Source organism: Megascapheus bottae, chromosome 24 (genome assembly GCF_031878675.1).
Source record: "Megascapheus bottae isolate mThoBot1 chromosome 24, mThoBot2.hap1, whole genome shotgun sequence".
In the NCBI taxonomy this organism is placed as follows: Eukaryota; Metazoa; Chordata; class Mammalia; order Rodentia; family Geomyidae; genus Megascapheus; species Megascapheus bottae.
This window is the reverse complement of record NC_143532.1, coordinates 12,033,395-12,053,686: the sequence shown is the minus strand read 5'-3', so window position 1 is coordinate 12,053,686 and position 20,292 is coordinate 12,033,395. Positions and strand designations below refer to the sequence as shown.

The window sequence follows — 20,292 nt, the reverse complement described above, 5'->3', positions numbered from 1 at the left end:
CAACTATTTTGTTTTTATTTTTCCAATCCTGGGACTTGAACTCAGGGCTTGGGTACTGTCCTTGAGCTTTCTCAAGGCTAGCACTCTACCATTTGAGCCACAGCACCACATCCTGCTTTTTCTAAGTATGTGGTGCTCATGCATGCTTGGCTAGCACATTATCACTAGGCTGCACTCCTGGACCAACCTTAGTTCTTAACTGAACATTTATTGGAATTACCTGGAATTATTATTATTGAGCTTCCTGTAATCCTAATATGTTGCCCTTTGAGTATGAGAAGTATAAGAAGCAGCTATCCATGTGCTTTGTGCTTGTGTGTGTGTGTGTGTGTGTGTGGTGTGTGTTTGTGTGTTTGTATGTGTGTGGTGTTAGAGATCAAACCCAGACATTGAGCATGCTGGGCAATGCTCTATCATTGAGTGGGAGGTTGGGGCAGAATGAGGTGAGGAGGAATGTGGCTGTAAAAAAAACCCCAAAAAACAACAAAAAAAAACCCCCACAAGTAGTTTGTTACAGTGATGGAGCTGTGGCTCAAATGGTAGAGCATTAGCCTTGAGTGAAAAAGGTAAGGGACAGTTCCCAGGCCCTGAGTCCAAGCCTCAGTGCTAACACACAAAGTAGAATCAGTAAAGGCAGAAGTCAAAACCCATGTCATTTGCTGTTGCAATCCAGTTGCAAGAAGACAAGACATGCTCAATAGTATGTGTCTTAACATGTGAGGCCCTGAGTTTGATCATCACTATATTACTACTTAGTTTAAGTATTGTTCTAGGGTCACAGCATCTTGTCTGTGTATGCTACCATATCCAGTTACTCATGTTGTCATGTGAGTAAGCTATACTTATGGTCCTGGAATCTTTTTGTAGCCCACACTGTAGAGAATGTGAGTGTATAAAAAAAGAAAGGTGAAAGGCATTTGTTGGAGAATAAGGTGTTTGGGAATAGCTGTGGCATATTGGGATGAATGTCTAAGGAGTTAGGGAGTTGATGAGAAACTATAAGGGATGAGGCAGGAATAGGTCTTCTAACCATATAGTCAAGAATTGAAGAGGTTAAGTCAGGAAAGAGGGGAGGCAGCTGGCGTGAGGTATTGAACAAGTGGGGTGAAGGAAGTTCTTTGAAGATGACTTGCATGTTTGTAGAATAAGAGGAAGGAAAGACTTAGATAGCTGGTGAGGAGGTGGGTGGTTTAGGGGGAGATTAGGGTGATAAGCCAGGCTTTGGCACGTTGTCTTTTGTATTAAGGGTTGAGCCCAGGTTCTTGGCTATGCTAAACAACAAGCACTCCTGGCACAAGATTCCATTTTTTGGAAGGGAGTGAGTTTGAACTCAAGGCCTCACTCTTGTTAGGCTGGTGCTTCACTATTTGAGCCACCTCTCCATGTTACTTTTTCTTTTTTACTAGTCCTAGGGCTTGAACATAGGGCTTAGTCACTGTCCTTGAGCTTTCTCAAAGCTAGAGCTCTATGACTTGAATTATAGCACCATTCCTAGCATTTTCTGTGTATGTGGTACCAAGGAATTGAATCCAGGGCATAGTGTATCCTAGACAAGCACTCTGCTACTAGGCCACACTCCCAGCATGCGTTTTTCTTTTCTTTCTTTCTTCTTTTTTTTTTTTGCCAGTCCTGGGCCTTGAACTAAGGACCTGGACCCTGTCCTTGGGCTTTCTCAAAGCTAAAGCTCTACCACTTGAGCCACAGCACCCATTTCTGGCTTTTTCTATGTATGTGGTACTGAGGAATCAAACCCAGGTGTTCATGCATGCTAGGCAAGCACTCTACCACTAGGCTAAACTCCTGGCCCAGTGTTTTTCTTTTCTTTCTTTTGTTAGTCATAAGACTTGAACTCTGGGCCTGGGTGCTGTTCCTGAGCTCTTCGGCTCAAGGCTAGCACCCTACCCCTTGAGCAACAGGGCTACTTCAGGCTTTTTGGTGGTTAATTGGAGATGAGACACAAATTTGTCTGTCCAGACTGGCTTTGAACCACAATCCTCAAATTTCAGATTATAAGTTAGGATTATAAGTGTGAGCCACCAATATCCAACTTCTCATGAGTGGCCATGAGAGGGTACAGGTGAACAAAGATGGAGTGACAAGACAGTAGGAAGAAGCTGAGGACTTCGATGGGAGTCATTTGCCCCTCAGAACCCAGTACTTGGGCTAAGAGGATAAAGAGCCTGTGTCCTATCTATTGTTATTCAGAGGCAGGTAGAAATTGCCAGAGCTGTCTGACTTCTTGGGATTTGGTCTTTTTGTTCTGTCCTCAGACTCTTAATCTATGAGTCTTCACAGTTCCTCTTCCCACTCACTATCCAAATTCAAAACACTTTTTGTTTGGTTTGATTTGTGCTGGTCGTGAGGCTTAAACTTAAGGCTTACGTACTGCCCATGAGCTTCTTTTGCTCAAAGTTAGCACTCTATCACTTGAGCCACAGTTCTACTTCTGGCTTTTTTTGGTAGTTTATTGGAAATAAGAGCCTCTCAGATTTTCCTGCCTGGACTGGCCTTGGAACCATGATCCTCAGATCTCAGTCTCCAGAGTAGAGAGGATTCCAAGTCTAAGCCATTGGAGCTAGGCTCAAAACACGTTTCTTGAGAGCCAAGAAGGTGCTGGCCAAGAAAATTGACATCTAACCCACACCTGAGCACTTTGACCTAAGCACACAGCCAAGTAATGTTCAGTGCCCCCCAGGATGTGGCTTCAGGGAACAGGTTTGTGTTTCCGCCCTGGGCATATTCTAGAAGTGTGAAAGACTGATGAATGTGTATACAAAAGCCTCTCCCCAATGTGTCTACAACACATTAGAAGTGAGCCTGAACTCAGAAATCTCCCTTTCCACCTTTTACCTTAAGCCTCTGGAAAACACTTCCTTTTTCTCTCCCATTCCAACCTTCTCATTTCACCTTGTTAACACACAAGAAACCTCTGCCTCTGACATGCCAGTACAGGCTTGTCATTTCCCTGGCCATGGACATACCAACTACCAGGCTTCCAGTTCTCCCTCCAATTAGGCTGTGATTCAACATCACCTTGCATATTGGCCTACCAGGCAAAATGCCTGTCTCCCCCCGCACGGGAACAAGTAGAGAACTTTACTTTGCTCAAGTACTTACCGACACCATCCTGTCACCCCCATTTCAAGATATAGGAGGTGGGGCTGGGAGTTTGGCCTCTAGCACTCCGGGGCTCGATTCCTCAGTACCACATCCATAGAAAAAAAACCGGAAGTGGTGCTGAGGCTCAAGTGGTAGAGCTCTAGCCTTAAGAAAGTCTAAGGACAGTGCTCAGGCCCTGAGCTCAAGCCCAGGACTGGGGGAAAAAAAAACATATGTGTGTGTGTGTGTGTGTGTGTGTGTGTGTGTGTGTGTGTGTGTGTGTGTGTGTATGTGTATGTGTGTATGAGGTCACTCCTATATCTTCTGACAAGTCTTTGGCCATAGAACCCCCTCAGCTTCCCTCCCTTCCATCACTTGCCCCACTGTCTTCCCTGCCACATCTCAGAGGAAGGCTGGGATTATCACCTTGTCAAGAATACTAGCCCAGGGTTGGGGATTTAGCTCAGTGGAAGAGCACATGCCTGGCAAGAACAAGGCCCTGAGTTCGGTCCTCTGCATCATGTCAAAATGCATTATATTCACAGCCTGATTTCTGGAATTGAAAGCCCTAAAATTAATTTTTTTTTTTTTTTTGCCAGTCCTGGGCTTGAGCTCAGCGCCTGAGCACTGTCCTTGGATTTTTTTCAAGTCTACCACTCGAGCCCCAGCACCAGTTCTGGCTTTTTTCTATGTAAATGGTACCAAGGAATCAAACCCAGGTCTCCATGCATGCTAGGCAAAGCACTCTACCACTAGGCCTAACTCCTGGCCCCAATTAATTTTTTTTTAAGGGAAAAAAAGAAGAATACTGGGCTGGGATTTGGGTGTGGTAATGTACATTTGGGGAGCTGAGCGAGAGGATCAAGCGTTCAAGATCAGCTTAAGCTACATATCAAGACACTGTCTTAAAAAAGAAAAATGCGGCCAGGAGTTTGGCCTAGTGGTAGAGTGCTTGCCTAGCATGCACGAAGACCCATGTTTGATTCCTTGGAACCACAATCATAGAAAAAGCTGGAAGTGCTGCAGTGGCTCAAGGGGTAGGGCACTAGCCTTGAGAAATCCCAAGGACAGTGCTCAGGCCCTGAGCTCAAGCCCCAGGACAGGTTAAAAAAAAAAGAAAACTTCAAGTAGGGCAAAGTGGCTCATGCCTGTAATCCTAGCTACCCAGAAGGCTAAGATCTAAGGATCATGATTCAAAGCTAGCCTGGGCACTAATGACTGTAGAAAAGCCCTTTGGAAGTTAAGGGCACAAGGTTTATGTAATGGCTTCAGTATGTGGCCCTTTTACCTGGGCAAAGTTGTTTTTTTTTTTTTCTGGTAAATGTAACTAATGTTTTCTTCAGGATCCAGTTCAAATTTGGAGTAGAGGAAATGCTAATTTTAGCTGGAAGAAACCTAGGGTTTTAGGTTTTCTGCAGGGTTCAGACTGGTAGTCAGGTAGGCCTGTAATTGTCATGACTAGGTTGTTGAAGGCTAAGCCTGGGTACTGGGCATGGCACAGTGTGGTATATAGTGTCCTCTGGTGGATACAGAGTTGCTTTACAGGCAGCCATTGGAGGCCAGCTGCCTACATGTTCTTTGTGGGTGAGTTCATCATAGACCATTGGAGGGTTAGATAGTCAAACCAGCTCACCTGACTAGTTCAGCACCTACTAGCATACAAGGCATGCAGGCCCTTTCTTAACTCAAAATCCAGCACCGGAAGATGAGCCAATTAGCAAAAGCCAAAGGGAACAGTAGTCTTTTTTCACCAGAGTCTACTTTGTTGGCCTGTTAGACTTACAACTTTCAGTAAGTAGGGTCAAGGGAAGAGAAAACTTTTTTCTTTTGTGTCAGTCCTGGGAATTGAATTTAGGGTCTGGGCACTGCCCCTGAGCTTTTTCACCCAAGGCTAGCATTCTACCACTTAAGCCCCATCTCCCCTTCTGGTTTTTTAATGGTTAATTGGAGATAAGAATCTCTTGGAGTGGAATACTGGTAGCTGCTCAGGAGGCTGAGATCTGAAGATCACAGATTGAACCAACCAGGGCAGGAAAGTCCATGAAACTTTTATTTCTAATTAACTACCTGAAAGTTGAAAGTGTACGTGTATTGGCTTATTGTGGTCAAACTTAAGATATACTATATTTGTTGTATTTAAGTGTACAGTAGTGTTAAGTTTATTCACATTATTGAGAAACTGATCTGTGAAACTTTATCATATTATAAAATTAAAACTCCATACCCATTTAAACAGCACTTCTCCATTTCTGTATCTTACCCATCTCTTGATAACCAGTATTCTATTTTCTGTTTCTATTACTCACAGTTTTGTTTTTTTTTTGATATTGTGGTAAGTGGAATAACGATGTATTTATAGCTTTGTCAGAGGCTTATTTCACTTAGTATAATATCCTAAAGACTCAGACATGTTAAAACATAACGGGATTTTTCTGCCCCCCCCCATCTGTCTGTCTGTCTGTCTGTCTGTCTGTCTTCCATCCATCTGTCTAATCTATTTGAGACAGGATCAGGACCTGTAGTCCACACTCAATCTTGTGATACTACTATCTCTACCTTCCAAGTCTTTGGTTTATGGGTATATCCTCCCTTCCCCCAGGCCCCTCTCTCCTAACTCTACTGGAGAATGAAATCTTGCCCATATTAAGGCAAGTATACTAGCACTAAGCTGTATCACCAACCCTTTAAAAAATATTTTTGTGTATCTACATGTGGTATGTGTATGATAGTACTGCGACTTGAACTTGGCCTTGTATTTTCACTAGGCTTTTTAAAAATTATTTGTTTGTTTGTTTAGCCAGTCTTGGGCTTGAGCTCAGGGCCTGAGCACTGTCCTTGGACTTTCTCAAGGCTAGAGCTCTACCACTTCAGCCTCAGTACCACTTCTGGCTTTTTTCTATGTATGTGTACCGAGGAATCGAACCCAGGTCTTCCTGCAGGCTAGTCAAGCACTCTACCACTAGGGGCCAAACTCCCGGTCTCTAGGCTTTTATTTTCATTTTTTTTTTTTTTTTTTTTGTCGGTCATGGTACTTGAACTCTGGGCCTGGGCATTGTCCCTGGGCTCTTTAGCTCATCATTAGGCTTTTAAATTCATAGTTGGCACTTGACTTCTTGAGCCAAGCTTCTAGACTGACATTTTGCTGGTTAATTGGAGATAGAGTCTGAAAGAATTTTGGGCCCATAGTCCTCAGATCTCAGCCTCTTTAATAGCTAGGATCAGGCGCTCTGTGTGTGTGTGTGTGTGTGTGTGTGTGTGTGTGTGTGTGTGTGTGTGTGTGTGTGTGTGTGTGTGTGGCGGGGGGGAGGGGGAGTTGTGGGGCTTGAACTGTAGGCCTTGGCGCTGTGCCTGAGCTCTTCAGTTCAAGTTATCCCTCTACTTCTTGAGCTACAGTGCCACTTCTGGTTTTTAACTGAAGAGTCTCATGGACTTTCCCACATGGCTGACTCTGAACTGTAATCCTCAGATCTCAGCATTGTGAGTGGCTAGTATTACAACCAGGTTTTTTGCTAGTTAAGTGAGTTAATTGGAGAATAGAATCTCTTAAATTTGTTCACTAGGGATGGCTTCAAGCCTCAATTCTGAGATCTCAACCTCTGAGTAGCTCAGGTTATAGATGTGAGCTATTGCCACTTGACTTTCCCCTCTGTCCCCCTTCTTTCTTGCTTTTTTTTCTTTCCCCCCTTCCCCTCCCCCTCCCCCTCCCCCTCTCCCATTCTGTCTTTGTTTCCCGAGCCTCTTTGACTGTATCCTGAGTTAGGGAGCTCACTCCATTTGTTTGCACATAGACTTTTAGCTGTGTTCATTGAAAATCTTCCTCCCTGTGCTTCTATTTCCTGGTCCCCAATTTTGTTTTTGGATATTTCCTGGGAGTCCTTCACTGCTTGCCCTTTACTTAATGATTAAGGTGGGAGGTTCTTTGAAGAGATTGGCTCTGAGCTGAGACTGATAAGAGAAAAATAGTTCAGTGTCTTCAGAGCAATTGTCTCTCTAGCACTCTTGAGTCCTCATCCTTTCCCAGACTCAAACATTTCCAAGGTCCCCGGGAAGAGCAACTAATTGATGTAAATTCATTTGGGGCTTGTGCTTAGAGGGAGAGAAAAGGACATGTCCCAAAAGTCACCATTTGTTCGTGGTAGGATCATTTACCAAGTGATGATGATCAGGTATGTAATGAAGGCCTTCCTGTGCCTACGGATGACACGTGTCCTCTGATTACTCTGCAGGAGCTGATTGACCTTAAGATGCTTCAATGCAAGAGAGTTGTCAATGGTGAGTGCAACCTTGGATCCAGGATTATGTGTGTGGCCAGCTGGCTCAAGTGGCACCACTGCCAGCCTTGTTCACATTCCTCACTGTCTGCATTATATAACTATGTGTGTGACTCATTTGTTCTCTTAAGAGCAGTCACTCCTCTCTAGAGCCATAGCAGAAAGCAAAGAGGGGTGGATTGTAGCTCGGTGGTATACATGCCTAGCATGTATGAAGCCTTTGGCTCCAAAAGAGTAAAGGAAGTATGTAGATAAATAAATTACCAGCCACCTACAGACTTGGTGGCTAGAAATTCTCATTTTGTAATGCTTTGGAATCATTCATGTATTGGGCCTGCCATAGATAATCCATAGCTGTGTGATGTTAGATAAGTCACCTGATGTTGGGGTTTTTAGTCCTCAGTCCCTCCCAACCCACAGGAGGGATAGGGAGAGAACATGGCCCGACCAGGACGAGCCAAGAAAAGAGAGGGCCGACTGACAGCCCGCACCCAGCCCTCCCTCACCGGAGGACAGTCAGATGCATTAGGGAGACCTGTCAAGGCAGGAACTCGTTTATTGAGGAAGTACATTTAGCTAATATAGGGTACCAGGAGCCTTTCAGCACAAAGGTGGGCAGGCCCACGTGTTTATTCTCACTATAGGTCTCAGCAGAGAGTGATAAAACAATAACACATTCGTACCCAATGCTAATCAAGTCTCAGCAGAAAGTGATTCACAATACTGACAATATAGCTCAAAGTTAGGCACGACAGCTCATTCTTTGTGTGGTTATCTTAGTCAGTGATGCAGATTCATGGGCCAGCCTGACCCTGTACACGACTCCCAACAACCTGACCTCTCCCTATCTCAGTTCTTATCGATAAAATGAACATCGTAAGTTTTGCTTTACTTAAATCATAGACTTAGAGGGAAGGATCATATGACCTGTGGTGCCAGTAAGTACTTTGTACACCTTAAACTCTGTACAAATGTAAGTGGTTGTGATGAATTGTGGTTTTGCTTATACTATATTGATGAGGCCAATTCTGTTTGGCTGCAATTATAATCTTTGATGTTTTTCTCTAGAAAAGTGAAAACACTAACCAGGAATGTTGACACATTTTTTTTTTGGTGAGTCTTGGGGCTTGAGCGTGTCCTGGGTGCTGTCCCTAAGCTCTTCAGCTCAAGACTACCACCCTATGGAGCCAAGCACCACTTCCCTTTTTCTAGAGGTTAATTGGAGATAAGAGTCTCAAGTCTGGGGCCAGGAGCATAGCCTAGTGGTAGAGTGCTTGCCCAGCATGCACAAAGCCCTGGGTTTGATTCCTCGGTATCACATACTCAAAAAAAAGTCGGAAGTGGTGCTGTGGCTCAAGTAGCTGGGTGCTAGCCTTGAGCAAAAAGTGTCCAAGAACAGTACCCAGGCCCTGAGTTCAAGCCCCAGGACTGTCAAAAAAAAAAAGTCTCAGGTCCTTTTGTGCCCGGGCTGGCTTTGAACCTTGATCCTCAGATCTCAGCCTTCTAAGGAGTTAGGCTTACAGGCGTGAGCCACTGCACCCGGCTCAACACATTCTTGTAACCCCAATTCTTGGGAGGTAATTTTTTTCTTAAATATACAGTATGACTACTGTATATGTATAAAAATGTGGGCCAGGAGTGTGGCCCAATGTTAGTTCTTGCCTAGCATGCGTGAAGCCCTGGGTTTGATAGCACATAAATAGAAAAAGCTGGAAGTGGTACTGTGGCTCAAGTGGTAGAGTGCTAGCCTTGAGAAAGCTCCAGAACAGTGCCCAGGCCCTGAGTTCAAGCCCCAGGACTAGCAAAAACAAAACAAAACTGAAAGTGACAAGTTGATCTCTGCCTCCTCCACACAGAATCTTTGCAGTTGTTCTTCTAGAACTTAGTTACTTGTCATTCTATAGGTGACTGTGTCATAATTTGTTTTGCTAATGCTATAATGGGATTTTTTATTTTGCTGTTATAAATAAAGCTGCATTATAAACATACCAAGTTTTGGGGCTGGGAGTTTGGCCTACTGGGAAGAGTGTTTGCCTAACATGCATGAAGACCCAGGTTCCTTTCCTCGTTACCACATACACAGAAAAAATCAAAAGTGGTACTATGGCTCAAGTGGTAAGGGTCTAGCCTTGAGAAAGCCCAAAGACAGTGCTCAGGCCCAGGACTGGCAAAAAAAACCCCAAAACCAAAAAACCCAAACCAAGTATCTGTATGATAATTACAGCTTCCATTTATGGAAGTGCTTTAAGTATTTATTTACTTACGTATGTATGTATGTATGTATGTATGTATGTATGTATGTATGTATGTATGTTCTGGTCCTGGGCCTTGAACTCAGGGTCTGGGCCCTGTCCTTGAGCTTTTGTGCTCAAAACTAACACTCTACAACTTTAGCCGTAGCTTCCCTTACGGCTTTTTGGTGTTTAATTGGAGACAAGAGTCTCACAAGCTTTCTGTCACTGGTAGCTTCAAAGTGGGATTCCTAGACATCAACTTCCTGAATGGCTAGTGGCTAGAATTATAGGTATGAACCACTGGTGACCAGCTCATTATTTATTTTTTAATAAATAGCTGTGCGAAGGAATTTCAATTCAAGAAGTCAAGTTAGAGGTATAATGCATCTTCAACAATGTTACCCTTTCTATTCTCCCTTTTTTTTTTGTCAGTCATAGGGCTTGAATTCAGGGCTTGGACCTGAGTACTGTCTTAGAGCTCTTTTGCTCAAGGATAGCCCTCTACCACTTGAAGCCACATCTCCACTTCTGGTCTTTTGGTGGTTTATTGGAGATAGGAGTCTCATTGACTTTCCAGCCTTACCAGCTCATTTTAAATCAAAATCTTCAGATCTCAGCCTTCTGAGCTAGGATTATAGGTGTGAACCACCAGCACCCGGCTATTCTCCTCCATTCCCCCCCCCATCCCTACACTCAAGTTATATAGTTCAACTTTTACATTATGTATATTGAATATAATGACTATATTTGCTTACCCTTCCTCTATTCATGTGTCTCCCTTGCTCCCCCAACCCTGAGAAGTGCTTAAGTGCTTTTAAGATCTTATTTCTTAGCCGGCCATGTGGCTCATGCCTGTAATCCTAGCTACTCAGGAGGCTGAGATCAGAGGATCAAGGTTCAAAGCCAGCCTGGACACAAAAGAACCAGAGACTCTTATCCCCAATTAACCTCTAGAAAACAGAAAGTGAGGCTTGGCTCAAGGAGAGCCTTGAGCTGAAGAGCTCAGGGGCAATGCCCAGGCCCAGGGGTAGGGTGGTAGTCTTGAGCTGAAGAGTGAGAGGTGTGACTCAAGTGGTAGAACTCTAGCCAAGCAAGAGTGTAATGCCCTTGGTACTGGCACACACACATCTACACACAAAAGATCTCATTTCTATCTGCCATATTGGTGCTTTTTTTTTTTTTTTTTTTTTTTTTTTTTTGCCAATCCTGTTGCTTAAACTCAGGGCCTGAGCACTGTCCTTGAGCTTTCTCAAGTTTAGAGCTCTACCACTTGAGCCACAGCACCACTGCCGGCTTTTTCTATGTATGTGGTACCAAGGAATCAAACCTGGGTCTTCCTGCATGTTAGGCAAGCACTCTACCACTAGGCCAAACTTCTAGCCCCCATATTGGTACTTTTGAGTAGTAGTCATCTTTGAAAGTTAATAATGTTAGTACCAAACAGATACCAATGGCTCATGGCTGTAATCCTAGCTACTCAGGAGGCTGAGATCTGAGGATAGTGATTCAAAAGCCTGCCCAGGCACTAAAGAATGTGAGATTCTTTTTTTTTTTTTTTTTGCCAGTCCTGGGCTTGAGCTCAGGGTTTGAGCACTGTCCTTGGACTTTCTCAAGGCTAGCACTCTACCACTTGAGCCTCAGCACCACTTCCAGCTTTTTGCTATATATGAGGGATACTGAGGAATCGAACCCGGGTCTTCGTGCATGCTAGGCAAGCACTCTACCACTAGGCCAAACTCCCGGCCCCAGAATGTGAGATTCTTATCTCCAGTTAATCGCTAGAAAACCGAAAGTGGTGCTGTGGCTCACGGGGTAGGGTAGTAGCCTTGAGCTGAGAAGCTCAGGGACATTGACCAGGCCCAGAGTTCAAGCCTTATGACCCACAAAAAAAAAAAAAAGAACAGATGGTGCTTGGCAGGGTGGTGCTTGTCTATAATCATAGTATTTGGGAATCTGCAGCAGCAGAAAGATTAGGAGTTTAAGGCCAACCTAGTGAGCTTCAGACTAGCCTGGGCTACATAGACCGTATCTCAGGAAAGCAAGCCAAACAAGGAACAAAAATAAAGGTGAGTAAGGGTGACTTTTGTTATTATAGTAGTTATGTTCTAGAAGGTTAGAAGGTTGCTGAGAGCATTGAAAACCCAAATACTGTGCGTGTATGCGCATGCATGCGTGCGTGTGTGCGTGCGTGTGTACGTGTGTGTGTATGTATGTGTATGTGTGTGTGCATGCATGCTGGTAATGGGGCTTTACTGCATTCTTTCTTTCTGCCTTTTTTTTTTTTTTCCATGTCCGGCACTCTATTACTTGAGCCATACTTCTAGTTTCAGCTGTTTTTGTTTTGTTCTTATTGTTTTTGTTTTTGTTTTTTTTTTCCATTCTGGGGCTTGAACTCAGGGCCTGGGTACTGTTCTTGGGCTTTCTCTAGGCTAGTGTTCTACCACTTGAGCCACAGCATCACTTCCAGCTTTTTCTGTGTATGTGGTACTGAGGAATCCAACCTAGGGCTTTGTACATGCTAGACGAGCACTCTACCACTAGGCCATACTCCCAATCTTGGTTATTTTATTTTAAAACAGTGCTGGGGTTTAAACTCAGGGCCACATGCATGATAGCCTGTTGCTGCTGTACCACTTGAGCTATTCCTCCAGTTTTGCTTTTTTTTTTTTTTTTTTTGAGTTGGTTATGGGACTTGATCTCTGAGCATAGGCGCTGTCTCTGAGCTCTTCAGCTCAAGGCTACTGTTCTACCTCTTGAGCCATAGTGCCACTTCCGATTTTCTGGTGGTTAATTGAAGATGCCCAGGCTGGCTTTGAACCACCATCCTCAGATCTCAGCTCCATGAGTAGCTAGGATTACAGCCATGAGCCACTGTGCCTGCCTCAGGTCTGCTTTATTTGCTTGCCCATTTATTTATTTATTTTGCTACTCATGGGGCTTGAACTCCGGGTTTCAGTACTGTCCTTGAGTTTCTTTTGCTCAAGGCTAATGTTCTACCACCTGAGCCACGGTACCACTTCCAGCCTTTTCTCTTTATGTGGTACCGAGGGATTAAACCCAGGGCTTCATGCATGTTAGGCAAGCATTCTACCACTAAGCCACATTCTCAGCCATCAGTTGGAATTCTTGATACTTTAGATCTCAGCATCTTGAGTAATTAAGATTTCAAGCATGAGCCACTGGCACCTGGCTTTTTTTTTTTTTAATTTTGTTTTTTGTGGGTCATGGGTCTTGAACTTGGCCTGGACACTGTCCCTGAGCTCTTCTGCTCAAGGCTACTGTCCTACCCTGGAGCCAAGTCCCACTTCCTGTTTTCTAGAGTTTAACTGGGGATAAGAGTCTCAGGTCCTTTTGTGCCTGGGCTGGCTTTGAACCTTGATCCTTAGATCTCAGCCTCCTGAGTAGCTAGGATTACAGGTGTGAGCCATTGCACTAGGCTGTTTTGGTTATTTATTTATTTATTTTTGCCAGTCCTGGGGCTTGAACTTGGCCTGACTACTGTCTTTGGGCTTTCCTCAAGGCTAGTGTTCTATCACTTGAGCCATAGCACCACTTCCAGCTTTTTTCTATGTACATGATACCAAGGAATCGAACCCGGGTCTTCATATATGTTAGGCAAGCACTCTACCATGGGCCAAACTTCCCGTCTCTGTTTTGGTTATTTTTCATGTAGGATTTTTTCACTAATGCTGAGGTAGGCCTGAACCCCAGTCCTCCTGTTTCTATATCCCATATAGCTGGAAGTGTGGCCCCATACCTAATTTTATTGAAGTGTTGAGATATGGAGTGTTGAAAATTTTTGCCTGGTCTGGCTTTGAACTGTGATCCTCCCAATCCCTGCCTCTGAATAGCTGGGATAACAGATATGAGCCACCAGTGCCCAACTTGAACTTGCATCTTAATTTGGAAGTCCCATATGTTTGTGTTTTCTTACAGAGATTCTCAACACAGTGGATTTTGTTGCCCCTGATGACAGAGTGGTCTTTCGCACATGTGAAAGAGAACAGAGCAGGGTGGTATTCCAGATGGTAAGACCTAAGAGACCCCAGTGTCTCAGGATCATCTGAAGTTTCCTGTCCTGTGTGATCTCCTAGCCAGTGTTCAATTCCTATAATGCACAGTGTTTTTTGAGACCTATGACTGTTTGTATCTCTGTGTGTACCTGTGTCAAGACAATGGTTGATACAGACTCTTATGTTCCTAGGGGACTTCAGATGCAGAGCGAGCCCTTGCGGTAGCCAGGCTTGTGTAAGTTCCTTCCTCCTTGGGGCTGCCCTCGTCACTTTGGTGAACTCTGAGGTCTTAATGAAGGATAACCTTGGTGGGTGACTCCTTTGTGCTTTCTGACCCGTAACTTTCAGTTTTTAGTTCAAGATCCCATATACTTACTAGGATTAGATCCCAGAAACACTGTTTAAGGACCTGATTTTAGTTTTTATTCATGGGACTTCCTTTCCAGGGACTTTGCTGACTGTGAATCCTCAGGCTTAGCTCTCATGGAGTATAGGTGTACCTTAATGATTCCCAACATAGGCAGGAGAACACCATGGTCAAAGAGATGACCTTCTCAGCCATGGTAGACGTAGATTGAATTTCTGCTTCTGCTTCTTGCTAACTGTAGCCTTAGGTAAATTAGTTAACTTCCCTGCTCATGGGAGCTTAGTCATCTCATCTATAAAATGATACCAGACGTACTACCAACCTCTGTCATTCTAGGAAATGGGAAATTAAAAAGTGCATGTTATACTATGTGGCATACTATTAATGCTTGCTTAGTGGTGGAATTGGGGACTGGTATCTTGTATTGGTAGTCCTAGGTACTCAGGAAGCTGAGGTCTGAGGATCCCAGTTCAAAGCCAGCCTGACCAGAAAAGTTTACAAGACACTATCTCCATAAAAAACTCAGAAATAATGCTATGGCTGTAGTGGTAGAACTCTAGTCTTGAGTGAAAAAAAAAAAAAAAGCTATGGGACAGTGCTCAAGTCTGAGTTCAAGCCTTAGTACTTGTACCTCAAAACAGAACTGGGTGCTGGTAGCTCATCCCTGTAATCCTAGCTACTCAGGAGGCTGAGGTCTGAGGGTCACAGTTTGAAACTAGGCTAGGCAAGAAAGTCCATGAGACTCTATCTCCAGTTAAGCACCAGAAAACCAGAAGTGGTGCTATAGCTCAAGTGGTAGAGCACTAAGCCTACCAAATAAGCTGGGGGATATTGCCCAGGCTCAGGGGGGGGGGCGGGGAAGAGGGGATAACTGTTGTTGATGGCAGTGGGATTGAGAAGAATGCTAGGTAGTCACTGCTGCTGATCTGTTTACTAAATTTAAGTCAGAGGATGAGGTTAAAGAATTTGAAGACAACAGTGCAGCTCAGAAAATAAGGAAGTCTAATCAGTTCTGCCAGAAAGCAGTAGTCTGGCAAGAGCTCGGTGCACATGTCATTGTTCCACATTGACAAATGACTCTCACTACTCTAGTTCTGTATCAATGTGTATTTTTGAATTATTTTATTTTATTTAGTCCCAGTACAGCAAAGTCTTCTACATCTAGCTCTTCATAGATGTGTGTATATTATGTCTCTCCTAGGAACATGGCTTGGATGAGGCAGTCACTCATTTTAGGGATAGATTTCTTTCCTCATTTTTGGGGGGGGGTTGGAGGGTGGATCATTGGGCTTGAACTCAGCTCGAGCACTGTCCCTGAGCTCTTCAGCCCAAGGTTCCTCCCCTACCCTTAAGCCAAGCCCCATTTCCCATTTTCTTTCTTTTTTTTTTTGCCAGTCTTGGGCTCAGGGCCTGAGCACTGTCCTTGGGCTTTCGCAAGGATAGAGCTCTTACTACTTGAGCCTCAGCACCACTTCCGGCTTTTTTCTATGTATGTGGTACCGAGAAATTGAATCCTGGTCTTTGTGTGTGCTAGGCAAGCATTCTACCACTAGGCCAAACTCCCAGCCCCCACTTCCTATTTTCTTGAGGTTAATTGGAGATAAGAGTCTCCAATGACTAGGTTGGCTTTGAACCTTGATCCTCAGATCTCAGTCTCCTGAGTAGCTAGGATTACAGGCCTGAGCCACCACACCTGGCTCTTTCCTCATTTTTAACTTCTGTCATTGTGGATTGGTGTGTTTTGTAGGCTCAGGGATATGGAAAGATGTTTTCTTCAAGTCTTTGACTTTATTGTCTTCCCTCAAGTTGAATGCTTATTAGCTTTTCTCCATTTTTTTTTTCCAGAGAAAATGATGTTGCTGGTATTGATGTTAACATGGGCTGTCCAAAAGAATATTCTACCAAGGTAAACTTTTTATTCCTCATCAATAACCTTGTGATTAAAGCAAATTAGAGACTTTCAAGATGTGACAACTAGGGGCGGGGAGTTTGGCCTAGTGGTTAAAGTGCTTGCCTAGCATGCATGAAGACCCGGGTTCGATTCCTCGGTACCACATGCATAGAAAAAAGCCAGAAATGGTGCTGAGGCTCAAGTGGTAGAGCTCTAGCCTTGAGAAAGTCCAAGGACAGTGCTCAGGCCCTGAGCTCAAGCCCAGGACTGGAAAAAAAAAAAAAAAAGATGTGACAACTAAATAGACTTGCCTAACTCTGGACTAGATTCTATATTGGATGGGCAAAATACTCAAAAGGATATTACTAAATGAGTGGGGAAAGTTGGAAAAGGGGCTGTAGTACATTAGTTAAAAATACTATATCTAGATAAATTTATGAGGTTACTAATTCTTTTGTGGTTATATAAGAGAATATCATTTTTCTAAGAAAATATATACTGAAAGGCCTGGCAGTATATTTCAAGTTATAGAATACCTGTTTAGACCCTGACTTCAAACCTCAGTTTGACAAAAACAGATAGGTAGGTAGGTGCTGCTGGCTCAGCTCAGCTAGTAATCCTAGCTACTTAGGAGGCTCAGAGCTGAGGATCACAGTTTGAAGCCAGCCTGGGCAGAAAAGTCCATGATAGTCTTAACTCCAATTTAAAAAGCCAAAAGTGGGGCTGTGGCTCAAGTGGTAGAGCACTAGCCTTGATTTCAAGTCCCAGTATTGACACAGAAAAAACAAAGTGAAGGAATTCTTTAGGGATAAAGGGCTAGCAGATATAGAACTCACTGTCAAATGATTTAGAAAAAATTTTATATACCTCCCCACATTTACATCTACATACGCATATGTATTTAGGCAGGCATGGTATTATGCACATGTAATCTCAGCATTCATGAGTCTGAAGTAGGAGGATTGCAAGTTTGAGGCCAGCCAAGGTTTAGGTTAGTTTAAGGTTAGCATGGGCTACACAGAAACTGTCTCAAAAAGCCAACCAACCAAATAAAAGCCTCAATTTAAGGTTTATGTAGTGAGAGAGATAGACAAAATTCTTGTGCCCAAGTAATAAAGCAAAGGATAAAAATGTTAAAAGACAAGTAGTGTTAGTAGAGTTTTGACTTTTTGGTACCCGGGTAAGGTTTCGTCTTTTTTTTTTCTTTCGGTCTGTTGTGGGACTTGAACTCTGGGCCTGGGTGTTGTTCCTGAGCTCTTCAGCTCCAGGCTACTGGCCTACCTCTTGAGCCATAGGGCCACTTCCAGTTTTCTAATGATTAATTGAGATAAGAGTCTCATGTTCTTTTGTGCCCGTGTTGGCTTTGAACTTTGATCCTCCAGTCTCAGGCTCCTGAGTAGCTAGGATTACAGGCTTTTTTATTTTGTTTTATTTTTTGGCCAGCCTTGGGATTGAAATCAAGGCCTGAGCACTGTCCTTGTGGTTAGGGTCTAGTCAGCTGGACCTGTACATTAAATACTCTTGACTTTTCTTTTTTTTTTTTTTTTTTTTTTTTTTGGCCAGTCCTGGGCTTGAGCTCAGGGCCTGAGCAATGTCCTTGGATTTTCTCAAGGCTAGAGCTCTACCACTTGAGCCTCAGCACCACTTCCGGCTTTTTTCTATGTATGTGGTACCGAGGAATCGAACCCGGGTCCTCATGCATGCTAGGCAAGCACCTTAACCACTAGGCCAAACTCCCGGCCTCTTGACTTTTCTTGAAAAGAGGCCATGTGTGATTAGACTGCTTTAGAAGCACAAATCTGGAAATCATATATCTGGTGGGTTAGATTAACAGGAAACAAGAGGGAGGACAGAGATATAGGAGATGCATGCCTGGGGATCAGAGCGATATCTTCTAGAACTCATCACATTTTCATCTTTGATACTATGAACACAGATGATGTCACCTTCTTACTTGGTGAGGAGAAATGCCACTTGTTAGATGATTTTGGTTATAAGGTTGCTATACCAAGTTGTCGTTCTGGTGGGCTAGAGGGCTAAAAAGGGCTATCCTCTGCCAGCTCTAAAAAAGCATTCTGTGTACTTCTCCATAGGGTGGAATGGGAGCCGCTCTGCTGTCAGACCCTGACAAGATTGAAAGGGTAAGTCCTGCATGGTAAAACTAAGGTCTTTGAATATATCTGTGAACTAGAACTCAGAGGTCCCAGCATACCTCCTCCCTCCCATTCCAGATTTACTCGTCTATCCAGTCTCTGTAGTTGGGGCTTAGGATTTTTTTTTTAATATTATTTGCTGCTCCTGGGGTTTGAATTTAGGCCATAGGCACTGTCCCTAAGCCTCTGTGTGCTGCAGGCTAGTGTTCTATCACTTGAACTATAGCACCACTTCCAGTTTTTTCTGAGTAGTTTATTGGAGGTTAGAATCTCAAGGACTTTTGTTGCCCTGGCGGACTCTGAACCATGATCCTCAAATCTCAGCTTCCTAAGTAGCTAAGATTACAGGGATTACAGGTGTGAACTACCAGCACCTGGTTGGTTTAGGTTATTATTATTTTTTTTTTTTTGCCAGTCCTGGGCTTGAGCTCAGGGCCTGAGCACTGTCCTTGGATCTTCTCAAGGCTAGAGCTCTACCACTTGAGCCTCAGCTCCACTTCCGGCTTTTTTTCTATGTATGTGGTACCGAGGAATCGAACCCAGGTCTTCATGCATGCTAGGCAAGCACTTTAACCACTAGGCCAAACTCCCGGCCCCTAGGTTATTTTTTTTTTAAAAGCTTCCTAGTGATTCTGATATGTAGTTGGTTAAATTAGCCTATAGCAGCCTTGTGTTTGGCAAAAGTCGAGAGCTAGGAATCTATCACCTGTGAAACAGGGTCTGAGGACTGACTAGAGCCTCTTCTGTATTGCCCCCTCCCTTCCAGGTTGGAAGTTTAATTAGTGAAGAACAGAGGCTAGACTAGCTTGAGTGAGGGCAAATTCAGCGGTTAGGTAGGGGTGTGTGTGAATTGGTGTCTACGGGGAGGGGGCAGGAGAATGGAAGAGAACAGCAGGGATTGAGTCTACCACAGCCCTTTGAGAGCAGGTCAGCCAGGGTCATATGAGGCAGGCTTCCCTTGGTGATTCTGCAGACAGGTTTAATGATGCCCTGGGGATAGGTTGGCAGTTGCCATCCAGGGTTGTGGGCTGCCTATGCAAATAGGTTGACATTTCTATATTTCTGCCACATTGGACTGCTCTTTTTTTTTTTTTTTTTTCCTTTCCAGTCCTGGGCTTGAATTCAGGGCCTGGGCACTGTCCCTGAGCTTCTTTTGCTTAAGGCTAGCACTCTACCAATTGAGCCACAGCGCCACTTTGGCTTTTTCTGTTTATGTGATACTGAGGAATCAAACTCAGGGATTCATGCGAGCTAGGGAAGTACTCTACCACTAAACCACCTTTCCAGCCCCTCTTTTCTTTTTCATTCCCTTCTTTGTGTGGTCTTCAAGTTTTTGGTACTTCCCATAGGCTGGAGTAATTTGGGATTTAGACCTACTTGTGGTGGCTATGCTGGTGCAATCCTGTAGATCTCTGTTCAGTATCTTGAGATGTAGGAGGACCACTTATGTGTCAACTACATTAACCATGTATGACCACAGATAATGTCCCTCTAATCTGCCTCTCATGTACCTGTGCCATTTTATAGTTTTTTGTTGTTGTTTTTGCTAGTTCTGGAACTTAAACTCAGGGGGGAAAAAAATCAGAAAAAAAAAAGGGATTACAATTACATGAATCAGGTAATTAATATATTTCCTTTCATATAGTGTCTTCTTCCTCTTTTTTTTTTTTTTTTTTGCCAGCCCTGTGCCTTGAACTTAGGGCCTGAGCACTGTCCTTGGGCTTTCTCAAGGCTAGAGCTCTACTATTTGAGCCACAACACCACTTCTGGCTTTTTTCTATGTATATGGTATCGAGGAATTGAACCCAGGTCTTCATGCATACTGGGAAAGCATTCTACTTCTAGGCCAAACTCCCAGCCCCATCGTATAGTGTCTTCTGTTCCCTTATTCTCTTCTAGTCTCTCTTTCCCGTCTCAATCCATGAGTTATACAGTTCACTTTTGTCCATGTCCAGTGAGCGCCTCTGCTGCACTTTTTTTTCTGTTTTTTTGGTATCAGGGATGGAACCCAGGATGTTACTCTTGCTAGGCAAGCTCTTTGCCACCAAACTACATCCCAGCCCCTCTGCTACACTTAATCAACCTTTTTCCTTCAAGTTCTGGGCCCTTTCCCCCTCTCCGGAAGATACACATTTAAATATACCATACATAAAAAAATGAAGACAATCATCAAAACCTAAAAATACTTTTTTTTAATATTTTTTATTGTAATTAATAAAAGGGTTACATGATATTTGCCAGATAGAAGGTGCATTAATTCACAT

General features: G+C 43.7%; 1 protein-coding gene across 1 annotated transcript in view; it reads left to right on the top strand.

Annotated features, from left to right (window-relative positions):
* Positions 1-20,292, top strand: part of Dus2 (dihydrouridine synthase 2) — a 40,865-nt gene that overhangs the window by 3,796 nt on the left and 16,777 nt on the right. The window contains exons 3-7 of the mRNA XM_090357404.1: positions 7,326-7,371; positions 13,541-13,632; positions 13,809-13,852; positions 15,830-15,890; positions 17,969-18,016. Coding sequence (XP_090213530.1) covers positions 7,326-7,371; positions 13,541-13,632; positions 13,809-13,852; positions 15,830-15,890; positions 17,969-18,016 — 291 coding nt within the window. The remainder of the gene's footprint in view (positions 1-7,325; positions 7,372-13,540; positions 13,633-13,808; positions 13,853-15,829; positions 15,891-17,968; positions 18,017-20,292) is intronic.